This window comes from Trachymyrmex cornetzi, unplaced genomic scaffold (assembly GCF_001594075.2).
Source record: "Trachymyrmex cornetzi isolate Tcor2-1 unplaced genomic scaffold, Tcor1.1 scaffold43, whole genome shotgun sequence".
In the NCBI taxonomy this organism is placed as follows: Eukaryota; Metazoa; Arthropoda; class Insecta; order Hymenoptera; family Formicidae; genus Trachymyrmex; species Trachymyrmex cornetzi.
Genome location: NW_017299069.1, coordinates 768873 through 784251, shown reverse-complemented (window position 1 = coordinate 784251; position 15379 = coordinate 768873). Strand labels below are relative to the sequence as shown.

The 15379-nt window shown below is 37.1% G+C and overlaps 3 protein-coding genes across 7 annotated transcripts in view; 1 reads left to right on the top strand and 2 right to left on the bottom strand.

Moving 5' to 3' along the window:
• Positions 1 to 2171, bottom strand: part of LOC108764510 (ATP-binding cassette sub-family F member 1) — a 7512-nt gene extending 5341 nt beyond the window's left edge. Inside the window, exon 1 of the mRNA XM_018512794.1 lies at positions 1620 to 2171. Within this exon, the coding sequence (XP_018368296.1) occupies positions 1620 to 2047 (428 nt within the window). The 5' untranslated portion in view covers positions 2048 to 2171. The remainder of the gene's footprint in view (positions 1 to 1619) is intronic.
• Positions 2172 to 2287: 116 nt separating this feature from the next.
• On the top strand, positions 2288 to 5112 carry MKP-4 (dual specificity protein phosphatase MPK-4). 3 transcript variants are annotated; one of them, XM_018512796.1, is made up of 2 exons: positions 2288 to 2741; positions 3736 to 5112. In XM_018512796.1, the coding sequence occupies exon 2, from the start codon at positions 3746 to 3748 to the stop codon at positions 4781 to 4783; it is 1038 nt and encodes a 345-aa protein (XP_018368298.1). In that variant the 5' UTR covers positions 2288 to 2741; positions 3736 to 3745; the 3' UTR covers positions 4784 to 5112. The 3 variants fall into 3 exon arrangements, with proteins under 3 accessions (XP_018368298.1, XP_018368297.1, XP_018368299.1); XM_018512795.1 differs by having other exon boundaries at positions 2289 to 2625; XM_018512797.1 differs by having other exon boundaries at positions 2521 to 2625; positions 3718 to 5112.
• A 1363-nt stretch (positions 5113 to 6475) lies between these two features.
• On the bottom strand, positions 6476 to 15175 carry LOC108764492 (aristaless-related homeobox protein). Of its 3 annotated transcripts, none has more exons than XM_018512765.1 (4): positions 14891 to 15175; positions 11103 to 11421; positions 9609 to 9784; positions 6476 to 7189 (listed from the first exon to the last, which is right to left on the bottom strand). In XM_018512765.1, exons 2-4 carry the CDS (start codon positions 11227 to 11229, stop codon positions 6740 to 6742), a joined length of 753 nt encoding a protein of 250 aa, XP_018368267.1. In that variant the 5' UTR covers positions 11230 to 11421; positions 14891 to 15175; the 3' UTR covers positions 6476 to 6739. The 3 variants fall into 3 exon arrangements, with proteins under 3 accessions (XP_018368267.1, XP_018368269.1, XP_018368268.1); XM_018512767.1 differs by having other exon boundaries at positions 14898 to 15175; XM_018512766.1 differs by lacking the exon at positions 14891 to 15175 and having other exon boundaries at positions 11103 to 11561.
• Positions 15176 to 15379: the final 204 nt, after the last annotated feature.

Sequence of the window (15379 nt, the reverse complement as noted above, 5' to 3'; positions counted from 1 at the left end):
GGCGCTGAGTGGCTCGCCGCTCAGTGCGATTGACTCGTGATCTGTAGATCCGGGTTCAATCCCACCTGCGCCCTATATACGCGATTTTTCGCGTTCGCCGTTCGGATTCGGCGTTAAACTGTAGGTGTACTATTTCAATTGAGACCTCTGCTCTTCGAGGAGGTTATTCATTGGATCATAAGATCTGTTATTTCTGCATGGTACTGTGACTCTAAATTTGAGTCGGAAAACCAATCAAGGAGAAACCAAAAAAAGAAGAAGAAACTGTAGGTGCCCTCGAGTGTTGACAAATTCTAAGGAAAATAAGAATGTAAACTACTACCAAATGCAAAAACATAAGCAAGCCTTTGCTCCTCGAAGAGGCTCTAAAGCTAAGGGTGCGTTCCGTTTCTCGCATGGTGCGCATAATGCGTCGTTTATCCTTGCTCACCAAATGTTAAACAAGGACAATGGATGCATCATGCGCATCATGCGCGATACGGAACGCACCTTAAATTGATACGCATGGTATTGTTGATCCCTTAAAAATGGGAAAATCAAACCCTGGGAATATACTAAGAAGCTAAGAAAGTTCTGTTAACATTTGTTACATGTCACATTCTGTGTAACACAAAACAGTTATAATGACAGAGTAAGTACCGAATTTACTATATGATAACGCAAAAAAGACTTACTATGCTACTCGACATCGACATATTTCATGCAAGAGTTGACAAATGGCGAATCGATTTACTGCCACCAAAACAGTAATGCCGACAACTCGCAAATTATATCGCAGTCTTGGAATCAGTTCGAGATATAATTTGCAAGTTGCAGTAAATCGATTCGCCATTTGTGTGAACTTTACTTGAAATATGTCGATGGTCGAGTAATAGTAAGACTTTTTTTGCGTTATCATATAGTAAATTGGATACTTGATCTGTCATTATAACTGTTTTGTGTTACACAGAATGTGACATGTACAAATGTTAACAGAACTTTCTTAGCTTCTTAAGAAAGTTCTGTACCACATTTGTTACATGTCATTGAAAGAAGAACTTATCCATTTGGCATTATGGGGTCATATTACTGTAAAAGTCACATTCTGTGTCTTTTAATAATAATATCCGTAATGCTAAATGGGTCAGTTCTTCTTTTCTTTCTTCTTCTGTTAATTTGTTTGAATGTTTCTTTACTATATGATAACGAAAGAAAGAAAGGCTTAGACAAAAAGATGAACTTACACATTTGGCATCATGGGATCATGTTACCATAAAAGAAAGGCTTAGACGAGTAACATCTTGTTGTTATTGAACAATAATTACATTTCATGATAAGTGTTGTCTATATAGACATTATACAAGAATAAGAGGAACACTTATTATTGAGGCCGGCAACGTACAAAACTTGTTCTTTAGATGCCAAATTTTGTTTAGAAATAGAAAAGAAACCGATATTTGACTATGTGCTCTTAGTATTTCAAAGAAAAGAAATAAGCAGAACACGAATTACTTAAAGGTGCGTATTAAGGGTTAAGAATGAGTGTACACTACATTCATTCACAGTTCGACTACAAAGAGCAGATCTTATAGCAATTCAGATTTCTGAAATACGTTGAATGCATCAAAGCAAGAACATACCCGTTCGGTCCCACAAGGCCATATCGCCTACCCTGCGCTATAAGTAAGCTGGCGTTGGTGAAGAGCTCCTTGCCCTTGGCCGCTATGCTAAAGTTCTCCACCTTGATGTCGACCGCGTTATCCAGTTGCTGATTACCACGTTGCTGTGTCTGGCTCTGCGAGATCGTAAAGTTGGACTCTAGCTCGCTGTGACCCTGCCCACCTGCCTTCGTCAGCATCTCCATCGTCCGCTCGTACTCCTGCTGCTTCTTCAGCTTCTTCTTCTCCTTGTGCGTAAGCTTCTTGGTCGGCGTCTCCTCTTCGATCTCCACGTCCGCGAGCTTTGTCGCGACTTCGTCGGTCGCGATATCATCGGTCGCGACATCGTCGGCCGCTCCATTCTCGATCGCGTCGACCTTCTTGTTCTTACCTCTGGTTTTGCTCGACATCGCTCGCGCGATCGTCCGATCTCCTCCGCGGCCCGTACAATTGCCAGCTGCTCGCACGCCTTAACCTAACCTTACTTTTTCCGCGTGCGCAGCACATCTAGCGACAGCAAAGAGGGCGAGGTGAGCCGTGAGAGTGAGAGATAAGAAAAGATGGCTTCTATTCGACACGTGACGTCATCATACATGAAAACGTAACAGTAATTTTCAATGCTGCCAACTTCGCTTCTTTTTCTTTCACCGGCAGTCAAGTGAGCCAGGCTTGGGGCCTGGGGGGCCGGCCAGGCCAGGCCAGGCCTACTTTTGAACACGTTGAACGTCGCCGAGTGATGTGCAGTGTGCACAGCTGATTCTGAAAATTGTTTTTACATTTTCGACGACAATAATGTCAGACAGCGACGATATTTCGCGATTAAGTGTCACCGGCTCGTCGCTTAGAACCGAAGGTTCTCGAAGATGATTTAATTGATCCCGTCCTTTTTGACGCCCGTCGGATTACAGCCTGCAGCAGGTGGACTATCCTGCGTGTGTCATTTTGTCATTATTCGAGTGTACTTGAGTATCGAAATCGCGAGCACCAAGTGAGTTGCAAGTCAAACGACGTAATTCTTCTGTACAAGGCATGTTCTCCAAAGTAGATTTGTTAATACTGTGTCATATGTTTTTATCGGCAAGGATAACCTTTTCTTTTGTCAAGGCAAGTTCATTTTATACTTTTCACCATTGATTTCGTGTGTCTTGCATATTGCAACAGCCAATTACTGCGCATTCGTTTTGTCATCCTCATACGTGTAGTGCATGTCAAATCATTTAGGGAATTCGATCATTCGTACTACACTGGGTTAATGTTCTGTGGATTAACTGCAGAAATGATATTCCGTTTAAATAATTAAGAAATGACAGATTCTTCTCACAATAGTTTCTGCTGGCAATTTACTGTTGACATGCTTTGCTAGCAAAAGCATGAGCTTAATATATAAGATACATTGTATCTTAATATCGATATTAATTTACCACATTTGGCTCAAATTTTACAAATTGCTAATATATTGATATTTTATTTACCAAACAAATATTCAGCTTTATTGCTCTGGAGAAGGCTTCGATTGCACACATTGCATGTTGCACACATGCGTCGCTAATTGGCTAATTTAAAAATAAAATATTCTCATTGGTAAAGCAGTGAAAAATTACTATGCACCAGCTGATATGAATGGTGTGTGCAATCGAGATTGTAGGCAAACGGGATCCTCCCATTATACTTAATGTAAATACAGAATAAGAATTAAATATCTGCAGTTATACCTAAACATATAATGAATATTTATTTTCACTTTTTAAGCTCCCATTCTGTTCCTTTTCAAATTATTATAAGTATTGTAAATGGCTGCGTTCAGCAGAAAAAACAGCTTTGCAACTGTAAAAATTCTTGAATATGATTGGTTTAGACGTTTAGATCCAGTGAGGAACTAAGAGCAAGACCAATCATATTAAAGAATTTTACAACAGTTGTAAAGTTGTTTTTTCTGCTAAATGTAGTTATTATTATTTTAATGTGGAATGCGTTATGGATCGATCTGCAATCTAGTTTGGATATTTTAAAATAGAAATAAAAATAATGAAGTAGATAGCAATATTAATTATTAGATTAGGTTTAGAAATACCCTCCATAGCTTCGCTCATGATTACAGAGTGCTGAGCATGGCGCAGGAAGACACAAATAAGTTAACAAGAGAAGATTTTGATGCTGGTCCGTGCAGCTTTGATGAGGTCGAGCCAGGCTTGTTCCTAGGTAATCTCACCGCTGCTACAGATGTCGACTGGCTGAAGGAAGCTGGAATAACTCATATACTAACAATAGATTCATGTCCGTTGCCAAGAAAGATCCAGGAACGTCTCCCAAATTTAATTATAAAGTATATACAAGTGACAGATATGCCGCGAGAAGATCTGCTAACGCACTTTGAAGACTCCTATGATTTCATCGATCGTGCCCTTGACTCTGATGGCAAGGTACTGGTGCACTGTTACTTCGGCGTGTCGCGATCCGCTACCGTAGTGATCGCGTATACCATGAAGAAGCACGAGTTGAGTTTCGCGGATGCGCTCCAAGTGGTAAAATCAAAGCGTCGCTTTGTCGCGCCAAACCCTGGCTTCGTGGCGCAGTTGCGGCTCTACGAGGATATGAGCTACGGCGTCGACAGTACTAATGTGCAGTTCAAAATGTATCGGTTGCAGATCGCCGCCGACAAGGTGCGCAAGGCTCGCATTCTTCCCCAGAGCTGTGTCGACTTGGTGAAGCCAGACCCCGCGCTGACAACCGTGCGTCCCGAGCCGTCCGTTTATCGTTGTAAGAAGTGCCGTCGCATCGTGGCGAGCGCCAGCAACATTTTGCCTCATGCGCCGCGCGAGAAGCAGATCTGGCGGCATATCAGTGCCAAAAGCTCCTCCAAGGACGGCGAGGGCTGTGACAAATTGATCCAGAGAAGAGACGAGTCGGCGCGAGTCGAGTTCTGCGACAAGATTTACTTTGTAGAACCATTGGCTTGGATGCCCGATATTACACACAACGTCGAGGGTAAATTAAATTGTCCTAAATGTAATACAAAACTTGGTTCGTACAGCTGGATCGCCGGCAGTCAATGTCCCTGCGGTAGTAAGATTGCACCGGCTTTTTATTTGGTGCCATCTAAGCTCGACTGGAGCAATGTTGTGCAGAATGTCCAAGTAACAGTATAGTATTAAGGTACGGAATAAAAAATATGTTGGAAGTACCAAAGCAATTTGAATGAATTTATGGCGATGGAAATATTGAATTTTGTATTTGATGATAAAATTTTCCAAAGGTTTTAAAGTTCTTGATGTGCTAAGGCAATACAAGTCAAGAAAGACAACGTAAAGATGTTAAATAAGCGTCGAATATTTTTTAGACGCTATAATGTTTTGGATGCCTCATAGGCATCCTTTTGATGTTTTTTGAATGTCTTGTTAAATTATAATATCATATTATGGTCCAAGATTGATGTAGATATTGATATTTATAACCCTCGGCAGGTAATATACATCTTTTTAAGAGCAGTTAGATTTTTTAAGTCTCAGTCATTCTATGTAAAATATCGTTCCATATAAAATTAAGAAAATCCATTAAAAGAAAAATTTTAATCATATCACTTTATAAATGTGAGGTCTAGTATTATTTACCTTTAATTACATTAGCGTTTTGTGCTATGAGATTTAAGAAAACTTCATAATATCTGCTGAGGGTTGAGTATAATGCATTTTAAGAGTGAGATAAAATACAGATACGATCAATATGTATGCCGGTTGAATATATTCTAATCCTGTGCCAATATATATTTCGATATGTGTACATATATACATGTATTTGTTACATATATCTATATGTTGTGTACTTTTCTGATTATATATAAATATGTATATATCAGTGAGAAAACATACTCGAAGACGTTCTCCGATCTCAATGTTTTTATTGCACACGATGTTATCTTTATCTATACCGTCTACATATATCTGTGTAAGGCCGTAATTACGTGTAGAATACCGTTTTCTGTATTCTGTATTTAAAATATTACGATGTCTAATATACTTCCTCATATAACTTAATATGCTATTCTATCGACGGGAAAAAGAAGCGCTATGACTTATTTACTCGTTACCCTGTATGTTCAAAACTTACAGCTTAAACCTGATCTAATTAGTTAATCATTATCATTAGTTATAAGGCACACGGTCAACGTTGGACTTTTACCAGCGATAATTCATAGAAAATCAGAATTATCCCTCTTTGCACATAGCCCTAGGGATATCAGATTTTGCGCGAGATCATCTTAAATCGACTATCGAATCAAATATATTCTTAACAGTCAAGCTTATCTTTGGTTTGGACGATTCGAGCGAACTTTCTAGTCACTTTTATAAAGATTTCGATAAGTGATTCTTCACGCGTTTGCGTCACATCGTTTTTCCAGAACGATATTGGAGCAACTCGACCGGTCTATTCCGCAAGAAAAGAAAGTCATTAATAAAATCATAATAAGTATTCCAGTCTTCGCGAATTTATAAATGGAGAGTCATGTTGTGCTGAGACGGAGAATCTAGAAATAATTCCTAAGAAACAGTTCCGTCGCGCACGTGTCTTGTAACTTCGAGAAGAAAGAACATTTTTTTATACACGAAAATAATGATTTTGTTGAAGTATCTAAGAATTTAATTAGATACAGATCTGAAAATAATTTTGTTAATTCATTAAAATAATTATGTAAAACCTTCAATCATTGATAACAATGCAACAAAAAGTTTTAACATTCTAGCAACTAGTTTGAACATCCTACACAATTATTTTGATCATTAAGAAAATTATTTTCATATCTAGTTAAATTTTTAGATACTTCAGCAAAACGTGTTTTCCGTGTATATGTATTTTTTCTTCGAAAAATATCACTCTTTTATAATTTAAGGCTCCCCTAAGTAGTTACCATAGCCGTATTGAATCATGACATCAGAAGCGAGAAATGACACGTTAATTTCCAACGTCACGATTCAATATGACTGTGATAACTACTCAAGAGCCTTAAGTCTGATTTCGGAAGCTAAAATTCTCTCGATGTAAATTACATGTTCAGGGGCCTAGCGTTACATTTTCGCATTTTGAAGATTCGATTTCCGGGGACAATGTCACATACTCGCGTGCATCGCTGGATACGTCGAGCTGTAGGGATGCGCTCGCAGCCTCAGGGCGCTCAGGCCGTTCATAGCGGTTCCATCGAGGGTGCCGTGGTGGATGTCGGCCTGATGATGGTGATACGGCGGCAAGCTCATGTTCGCCAGACCGCCGTTTGCAGCGAAGCCGTGACAACCGGCGGTCGCGGCGGTTTGCACCGCGTAATGCTGCGGCGTCGTTCGCCAATAATCGCCGTAAGAATACTGCGCTGTTACTTGGGTGGTAGCAGCTGCGCCCTGTGACGATTCCGCGTTACTCTCCGCCGGATGCTGCGGAGGATGCGACACCCGGATAGGACGTAGCGGTAGCGCGGTCTCTATTTCCCTGCCCGCGGAGACACCCCGGCTCATCGCCGAGCTCCGCTCGTTCCGCCGGAATTTTGCCCGCCTGTTCTGGAACCACACCTATACAAAAAGGACGACATAGTGCTTTGCTGGTGCTTTTATTTTTGTTGTCAATTTTTAAAAAGTGAAATCCTTTGGAATTGAAAGAAATGGAAAATGTTGAATGATTCTCTACAACACGAATAGAATGATCGCATTTTTATAAATATCAATCAGGATAATAGATGATTTAAAAAATCAGGTATCTGCTATTTTTAAAAAAATGTCTGCTATTTTTCATATTTTATTCACTTTCGCTAAGGTTTATTTTTAGAAACAGCAAATATCTTGGTTTTTCTTTTATCTTCTATTATCCTGCACATTGGCCGCGGATATTCTTAACAAAATATGAACCATGCATTAAGAGTAATATTGCGGTTTTATTGCTATGAAAAACAGATATTTGCGCGACAATAAAAAATAATTTTGTAAAATAAACTATAAGGAAACTGAATGCATAGTTATTGCCACAAGTATATCTAATGCAGCGCTAATTATAAGTAAATTTAATTGATTCAAAAGATTAATACTTTTTAAAGTTGTGCATGCCTGCTTTAGCGTTTCTTTAGGATAGTTTACTCATTTGCAGATTAATTTTAATCTTAATTTTAATCATTTACATGTATATTTATTAATTTAGCTCCACTGATTAGTGCTTCATTGAGTTTCTTACGATCTCTCAAACGAGTATCCGTCTCTCAAATGAATTCTACGAATTGAAGTCTTAGAGTATAATTCAAATAAATCCGACTCAAAAGGCCATGCTGCCTTTTAGGAATATCTTCGAAGAAAATCTAATAGATCTGACATGTCCAACTATCACAAATGCTCCTCATCCGACATCACTCGAGGAAGACCAAGGCATAAGACAAATAAATACGATTTGAAGAACATGCTCTTCGTCAGAGAATCACCTCTTTTCACGCAAAACCTTCGTTAGAAATACTTGATCTACTTTCTCACGTTATTGACGCTTTTCATCTTACGTTACTCGAAAAATCTCGCATCTTCGACCGGGCTCGGCGGAGACGCGGAGGGAACGGAAGGACGCGGCGCGCCGACCGAAGACGGGACAGCGTGACGGCTCCTGGCAGGCGTACCGACGACGCAGACAGACGCGTGTACGCGGCATGGACCGCTGACGACGGCGACGGCGACGCGAACACGTGCTCGACGCACGACGCCGAAACGCGCAGATGCTGGAACGTGCGTCGCCGTCCGGCTAATCATAGCACTCTATCTTTCTCTCTCTTCCTCTCTCTCTCTCTCTCTCTCTCTCTCTCTCTCTCTCTCTGCTCTGCTCTGCTCTGCTCTGACAACCTGTCTCCTCCGATTTTCTGCCTAGCTGTCCGCGACCTCCACCTTCCACCACCGGCCTCCTCCTTCACCTCCTCCTTCATCTTTCTTTCCCGCGTGTTACTGACAACGCGTTACGTTCGGTACAAGAGCCTAACACATGTGCACGTCGTGATACTTTCTCGGACAGCTAGTCTTCTCGGTTACCGAGTGGAAGACAGCTTCAAAGAGCGGTCCGCTCGTTCTGTGGGTCGGTTCAGTTGGTTGCTCGGTTGGTTGGCTAGCCGGTTGGCGAGCGTCTCGAAGCAGCGGTTTATCGTTCCGCCACGTTCCATCATTCTCGTATAGGGTGAACGAGATCGAACATCATTGAGAATGATGTCCTTTCGGTATATCCCAATATGACTTTCTATTTCTGTTTGTTTAATACTATAATATTTTTTAGATTTCTATAATTTAGTTATATATAAAGTTAGCAATAAATGCGAATATGGCATAAATGTGTTTATTAATCTAAATTGCATAGAAAACTTGTAAATTCACTAGTGGCTCGCAAATTACAAACATAAAATATAAAGAGCATTCAGCCACGCGCAAGATGTTTTTTACAAATGTTAACGTAAGAATGTTGATATAAGAATTTTAAAAATATATAACATTCGAAAAATATATGACAAAAAACACCTTGCGCATGACTGAATGCTCTTTATATTTTATGTTTGCATAGAAAAAGTGAGGATGCATCAAATATTTGTCGGACCATTTGAAGAAATAATTCCCTAATTGCTTCAATTCGCACCAAAACATTTTTGCTATTCATAAGTTTCATAAGTTGATATAATCTAAAAAGATCGCAATCCTCAAATAAAATGTTCATTATATGACTCATTCTACATTTTGGAAAGTAGAAATATTAAAATAAAATGGAGCAAAATTTTTTATTACATTTTAAATGTAAAAAATAAGATAATAAATCTAAGAGAAATTAAATGAATGATTTTCTTATAAAAAAAGAAAAAGTATCTAAACAGATTATATTTGATATTTGTTGAAAATTTATGAATAAATTTATTAAAAGAAAATATTTATGTTTACATTTATCTATTATCCCGAGGTACCGTATTGGAACAATAGATTGCATTACCTGCACTCTAGCCTCCGACAAAGACACCCTGGTCGCCAGTTCCTCGCGGACGAAGGCATCCGGATAATGCGTCTTCTCGAAGACTCTTTCCAACGCGGCCAACTGTTGCGCCGAGAAGGTAGTCCTGCTTCTCCTGGGTCTTCTGTTCCCAGCAGTAGAAGAGGTCTCGCTGCAATCTGCGAAATATAATAACCAGCAATTATCAGTGATATTTCGTTCTCAATCCAGCTTTTGAAATAATTGTAAATTCCTTTTTTCTTTCTGATAAAATTATGTATTTTTATAGTAAATATTTTCAAGTATTTATACTTTCTTTAACGTACTATTATTACATGTACATTTCGTATTCTTCTCACGGAGCAACATACATTTTTACGCGCGCGAAAAATATATGACTATCGAAATATATATTTCTAGTATAATTAAAGTATCGTTCGCAGAACGAACGTCAATTTTATTTAGAATCATATTTTCGCGCGTAAAAACGTTGCTGCGAGAAGAATGCGAAATTATTTTTCTCGATGGTCTCTATCGCAACAGTGAAACGTGCGGTTTCGAAGATGCCGCTTGCGATACCGGCGGCCTGTACCAAAAAAAGGAAAAAGAGGAAAAAAAGAAACGCACGCGCGCGGGTCGACTAACAGCCGCAGCCATTCTTTCAATGACTCCACTATACTTGGGCATTCATCAAAGCGGTATAATACGAGCAGCATGACTGGAAATGCGCGATTTCGATGAAATCAAGTGCGTCGTAAAGCGCGAATTACATGCGAAGGGACGTGATTAAATCATACGCAATAGATGCTGCGTTCTCATGCTAGTGTAATGCCATTTTCCATATTCCATAAAATTTCCTTCAAATAAATTGTCAATATAATATATACATATATACATACATTTACAATTCAAAATTATAATTATAATGAAATTTTAGTTACAAAACATAACATCAAGTAATTGTGTTATATTTGAATAATTAGTGATGAAAATAATGTAACAATTTGCAGTTTCTTACTCGCAAGTTAGTATCAGGAAGCTTTCATTAAAACTTTGTTAAACTTTATTACACGCTTAATTAATAATAGTTAAATATTTGTGTTATTTAAATATCAATCTTTTAAATATCAATTTTAAATATCAGTCTTTCATATCGATTTTTTTACTTATTATTGTTACTCTCCGTTTATATAATTTAAACTTTTTTTTGGCACAAGCAAAATTTCTCCGAAATAAAGGAGGGCGGAATCCAGTTTCCCTTCCTAAAATCGAAAAAATTATTTGGTAACATAATAGAGATGTTGAAGAATAATCCTAAATTATTCCACAATTTTTGAAAACCTAGAACAATAAAAAGTTGGACAAAAAAATCCAGATTGCAAACGGAAGGAGTAAAAATATGATTGAAAAACGGAGGATTAATAATAGTTAATCAGATAATTAATAACATGTCATTGTGTTTAGAATGTTAAAAAGTACTAGTTTTGTATTCCTTACCCAAGGAGTGCGTCGGTGTGGATAGCAAGCGTGAGACCGTGAAATCCTGTGGAGTGTGCGAATTCGCTAACTGCGACACTATCACGCTATTGTTCGCGCCTTGTTCCGCGTCCGTCGCAGCTAACATTTTTTCACCCGCACTTTCTTCCAGCGCACTTTCCCTCACGTTGGCATGACAATCAATACGATCCCATTGCCAAGTTTTCCGCTTTTCTCGCGGAGTCTTCAATTTTTTAACACATCCTTCGTTTCCCGCGTATTTATATCATCGGCCGCGTCGACGCGAACATCGTCTCAATTTCGCGAGATGAAATCTCACCTGTGAGGAAGAATGAAATTCCTATACAATTAGATTTTCATTAACAATGTAAAGTTATATTTTTACTATCGTCATTTTATTATTAACAATGAATTGCACTGTACTACATTATTCAAATACGATGTAATCCGTCTCGAAACGAAGCCGCGACTAGACTTGCGGTTTAATTTCATGCGACATGATTATTCAGCCGAGATCTCAAAATATCAGCCAGAAATTTAATATTAGCGAGGCTCGGAATTGTAGTGGAAATTCAAAATACGAGAAGATAATCTGGACGAGCCAATTCGCAAATACGTATATAAGATGCGTGTTTGATTTAAGATGAGATGAATTCGAGATGTGTGTCAAGATGCGTGTTTGTATTGTTCTATATTTTGAATGATATTCAAGTAAAATATAGTTTACAATGTAAATATTGCGAGAAATGTAAAAATTGTATGTCCACGTGTGCTAGTATTATAGCACGATGTCAAACAAATTTTCAATAATGTAAAATAATAAAACTAAAGGGAAGCTCTTGCGACACCACGAGGAACCTTTTTACATAAGTCCGAAAAGGCAGTAATATTTTTCCATGTGATTTTAATCTCTATCTGCTTATACATCATGCATGCCTGTATTTTTATTCATGAAATAGAGTAAAGGAAAGAAAAGAAATATTGTAATATATATTATATTATATTGATCAACACATTTATATAATCAATTTAATTTTTATATTAAATTTATTTATTAATTTTTCTTGAAAGAGGCGCTTACAATATGAAATTTTCCTTCTGTACATTGCCATGTATTATAATAATATAGTAAAAGGTAATATATTATTAATATATTGATAATAATAAAATAATAATTTATTATACGTTGTCATAACATAATTAGTCGATTATATTTAGAAAGTCAATATCAGTTGTACGAGAGTTGATAATAATTTCTCCTTCTCCTTTATTTCTGGCGAATCAATTTGCAGAATTTGTAATCTTTCTCTATTTAAGGTGCTATTTATAAAATGTGACATCGAAATTATAGCGATCGGCATTATGAATTATGGTCATGTTTTACTGTAACGTTATTTGCAGAATTGGCTTGGCTATATAACATGTATTCTCATCACACATTTAACATTAAATCGGATAATGCTATTTATCTCACGTTGACCCTGAACGCAATCTTCGTATCGGGCGATTAAAATTTGGAATTGGATGTCCGCATTTAGCACTAAGAGTGACGCTAAATAAAGTTGTGACGTATTAGAATCTAGGTCTATTCATAATTTGGACAAAGCAATTAATTTTTTGAAGTTACCTTTAAAAGCTTAAGAACATCAAACTCTTTGTTTTATACACAGTTATAATTAATTACTTTAAATTAAAATACAAAAGAAATATGTATGCATATACGTTAAGTTAGTGCATTGACTCTTTTAATGAAAGACTTCAGAAAAATCGGCATTTATACAATGAAGTTTTAAAGCGTAAAATTTAAGTTTTAACTTTTAAGCTATAAGAAATTGACCAATCATAGTTGATTATACTCCTCACATTTGATTTATGGTCAATTTCTTATGATTTGAAATTTTTAAGCCTTAAAATGTCATTATAGACGCCGCTTAAAAGATTTCATCGATTTAATGTACGCATTCGTTAAAAGATGATTATTTATGGCGATGCGGGATATGCGAATGAAACCGGCACGTTTATGCGTAATTTGTCTCGGGAAATGTTAATTAAAGCATTTTCGAGCTCGAGCGTGACGGTGCAATTAGGGCCACGTGCCAGCGACTGCAAAGTGTTCGCAGACTGTTCGAAAACTCGTTCATACTTCAACCGTATATAAATAATTCTCTCTTAGTATGTCTGTCTTGCAAAATTTAACCGACTCAAATATATAGACGCAAATACCGGTGACATTGTCACCGTTGACATACAATAATTTAATATCGTTTTCGCGATGAAATATGTTCTTGGCAATTTAAGCATCTTCCACAATGTGAAATTATAATTGAAAATATGTAATAGACATTGAAAAGTTGCGAGTAAATACATTTAAAGAGAACGCTTTTAATTTAATTATTTTACTTGAAGTATAAAACAAAAGTAAGTATAATGAAACAAGATTAACACCTTTACAAAAGTTTACATCTTTACAGTTTTTTTAATAAAATGATTCGACAAGAGAAATAATCAACAAAATGTATATAACAGAAAAGAATAAAATTTCCAGTATCAACACTGTTAATACAAATTAATTTTATATACAGTTTTTTACTTATATAAAACTTGTAATAAATTATCATTTTATTAATTAACTGCAATCAATCATTTTAAGATTATTTTTAAAATCTCAGAAATATGGGAATATGAATTGAATTATCTTCTTGTAAATTATACTTGTCATAAATGCATGTTTTATTGCATTTAAACACGATAATTCTATGAAGAGATACATGTTAATGTATACGTCGGTCAATTTCCGATTCGTCATATCTGTCTGGTTATATATTCAAGTGAAATTCGTCTGGTTTTCTCGCTGTTGGAAAATATGCTAATTCCGATATTTACAAGCATAATCAGGAGGTTAAAATCCGCGCACGCATTCCGAGTCAATTACGATTCTTCGCAGGCTTCTAATTCTCATATTCGTGTAGCCCTGTATTTTCTCATTGCCTAAATAATAATTAGAGCAGCGATTTTTCTGACTGGAGAAATTCCTAGCTGTTCCGATTATCATTTATTAATCTTTGGACTCTTTCCTGAATTGACCAAAAAATTGATCCTTTTTTCTTGTCACTTTTCCTACCTTACATCGTTGATCGAATAATTAAATGTATTATACATGTGCTGATATATGTATGTGTCACAGTCAAAGTATTAAATTCAGTAAATGTGTACACTTACTAGCCAATGTATACATTTACATATAGTAAACACTTTGACTGTAAACATATATAAATATTAGATACGATATTTATATGATTATATATAAGTAATATTATTACCCTTATACGAAATTATAAATGCATATATGTACAAATAAATTTTTCTCGAATAATAATGAACTTCTGATAAATCTCAGTATTTGAATTTTATGCTAGACCACCAATGGCCTAGCTGAGGTGATTCTTATCGAATGTCGATTAAATTTATTAACCTTTAAACTGCGGTACCCGCCAATTGGCATTTTATCGCGCGACGACGATCATGATTTGACCTCAGCTTTGATCACCGATTACTGATATGTTATTCTAGATATTTTTTGTTTTTCTTCACTCGCTAATTCTTATGTCGATACGATATTAATAAAATCGAATAAATAAATTAATAAATATTTCGAAAGAATAACACTATATCCTATAAAAATAACTTCCAATCAACATAATTTCACTCCCGCAGCTTCCTTTGAGCTTTGATCAAGTTTGTTAGTATTTTATGCCTGTTAACTTCGATCATAAAGTTTCCTGATATACCTGATACCTGGTACCCGCCGACTACCCCACTTTCGCTCACGCTCTTTCACCAACTTCCGCTGGACCAACTTTTATCTCATAAAGCAAACTTGGCAAAAGTTCTCTATTCACTTCTGAACTTAAAGGATCAATACACGACCGTCGCAGATTTCAATTTGCGTTAAACACGCTATGACTGCGGAGTCTGTAATTTTTTCCATGTCGTTACAACGCGTCAATCGAGGTCTCGTGAGTCTCGTCTGATCGCGGGAACGCGCTCGAAAACGAAGGCGTCATTTTACTCTCGAGCAGCCGAGATGCCAACTGACTTGGCCGAGTTAAGACGTACTTAAAGATCCTCATCGGTTCTCTATCTTTCTCTTCTTCTCTCGTTCTTTCGCGTTCTCCGCGATCTTCTCTTGGCTCATGCTGTGTCGCTCGTCGCCGACGAGCGGAGGGAAATAGAGCGTTTTAAAAGTAGGTGGAGATTTCGGTCGCAAGCTCCACCTT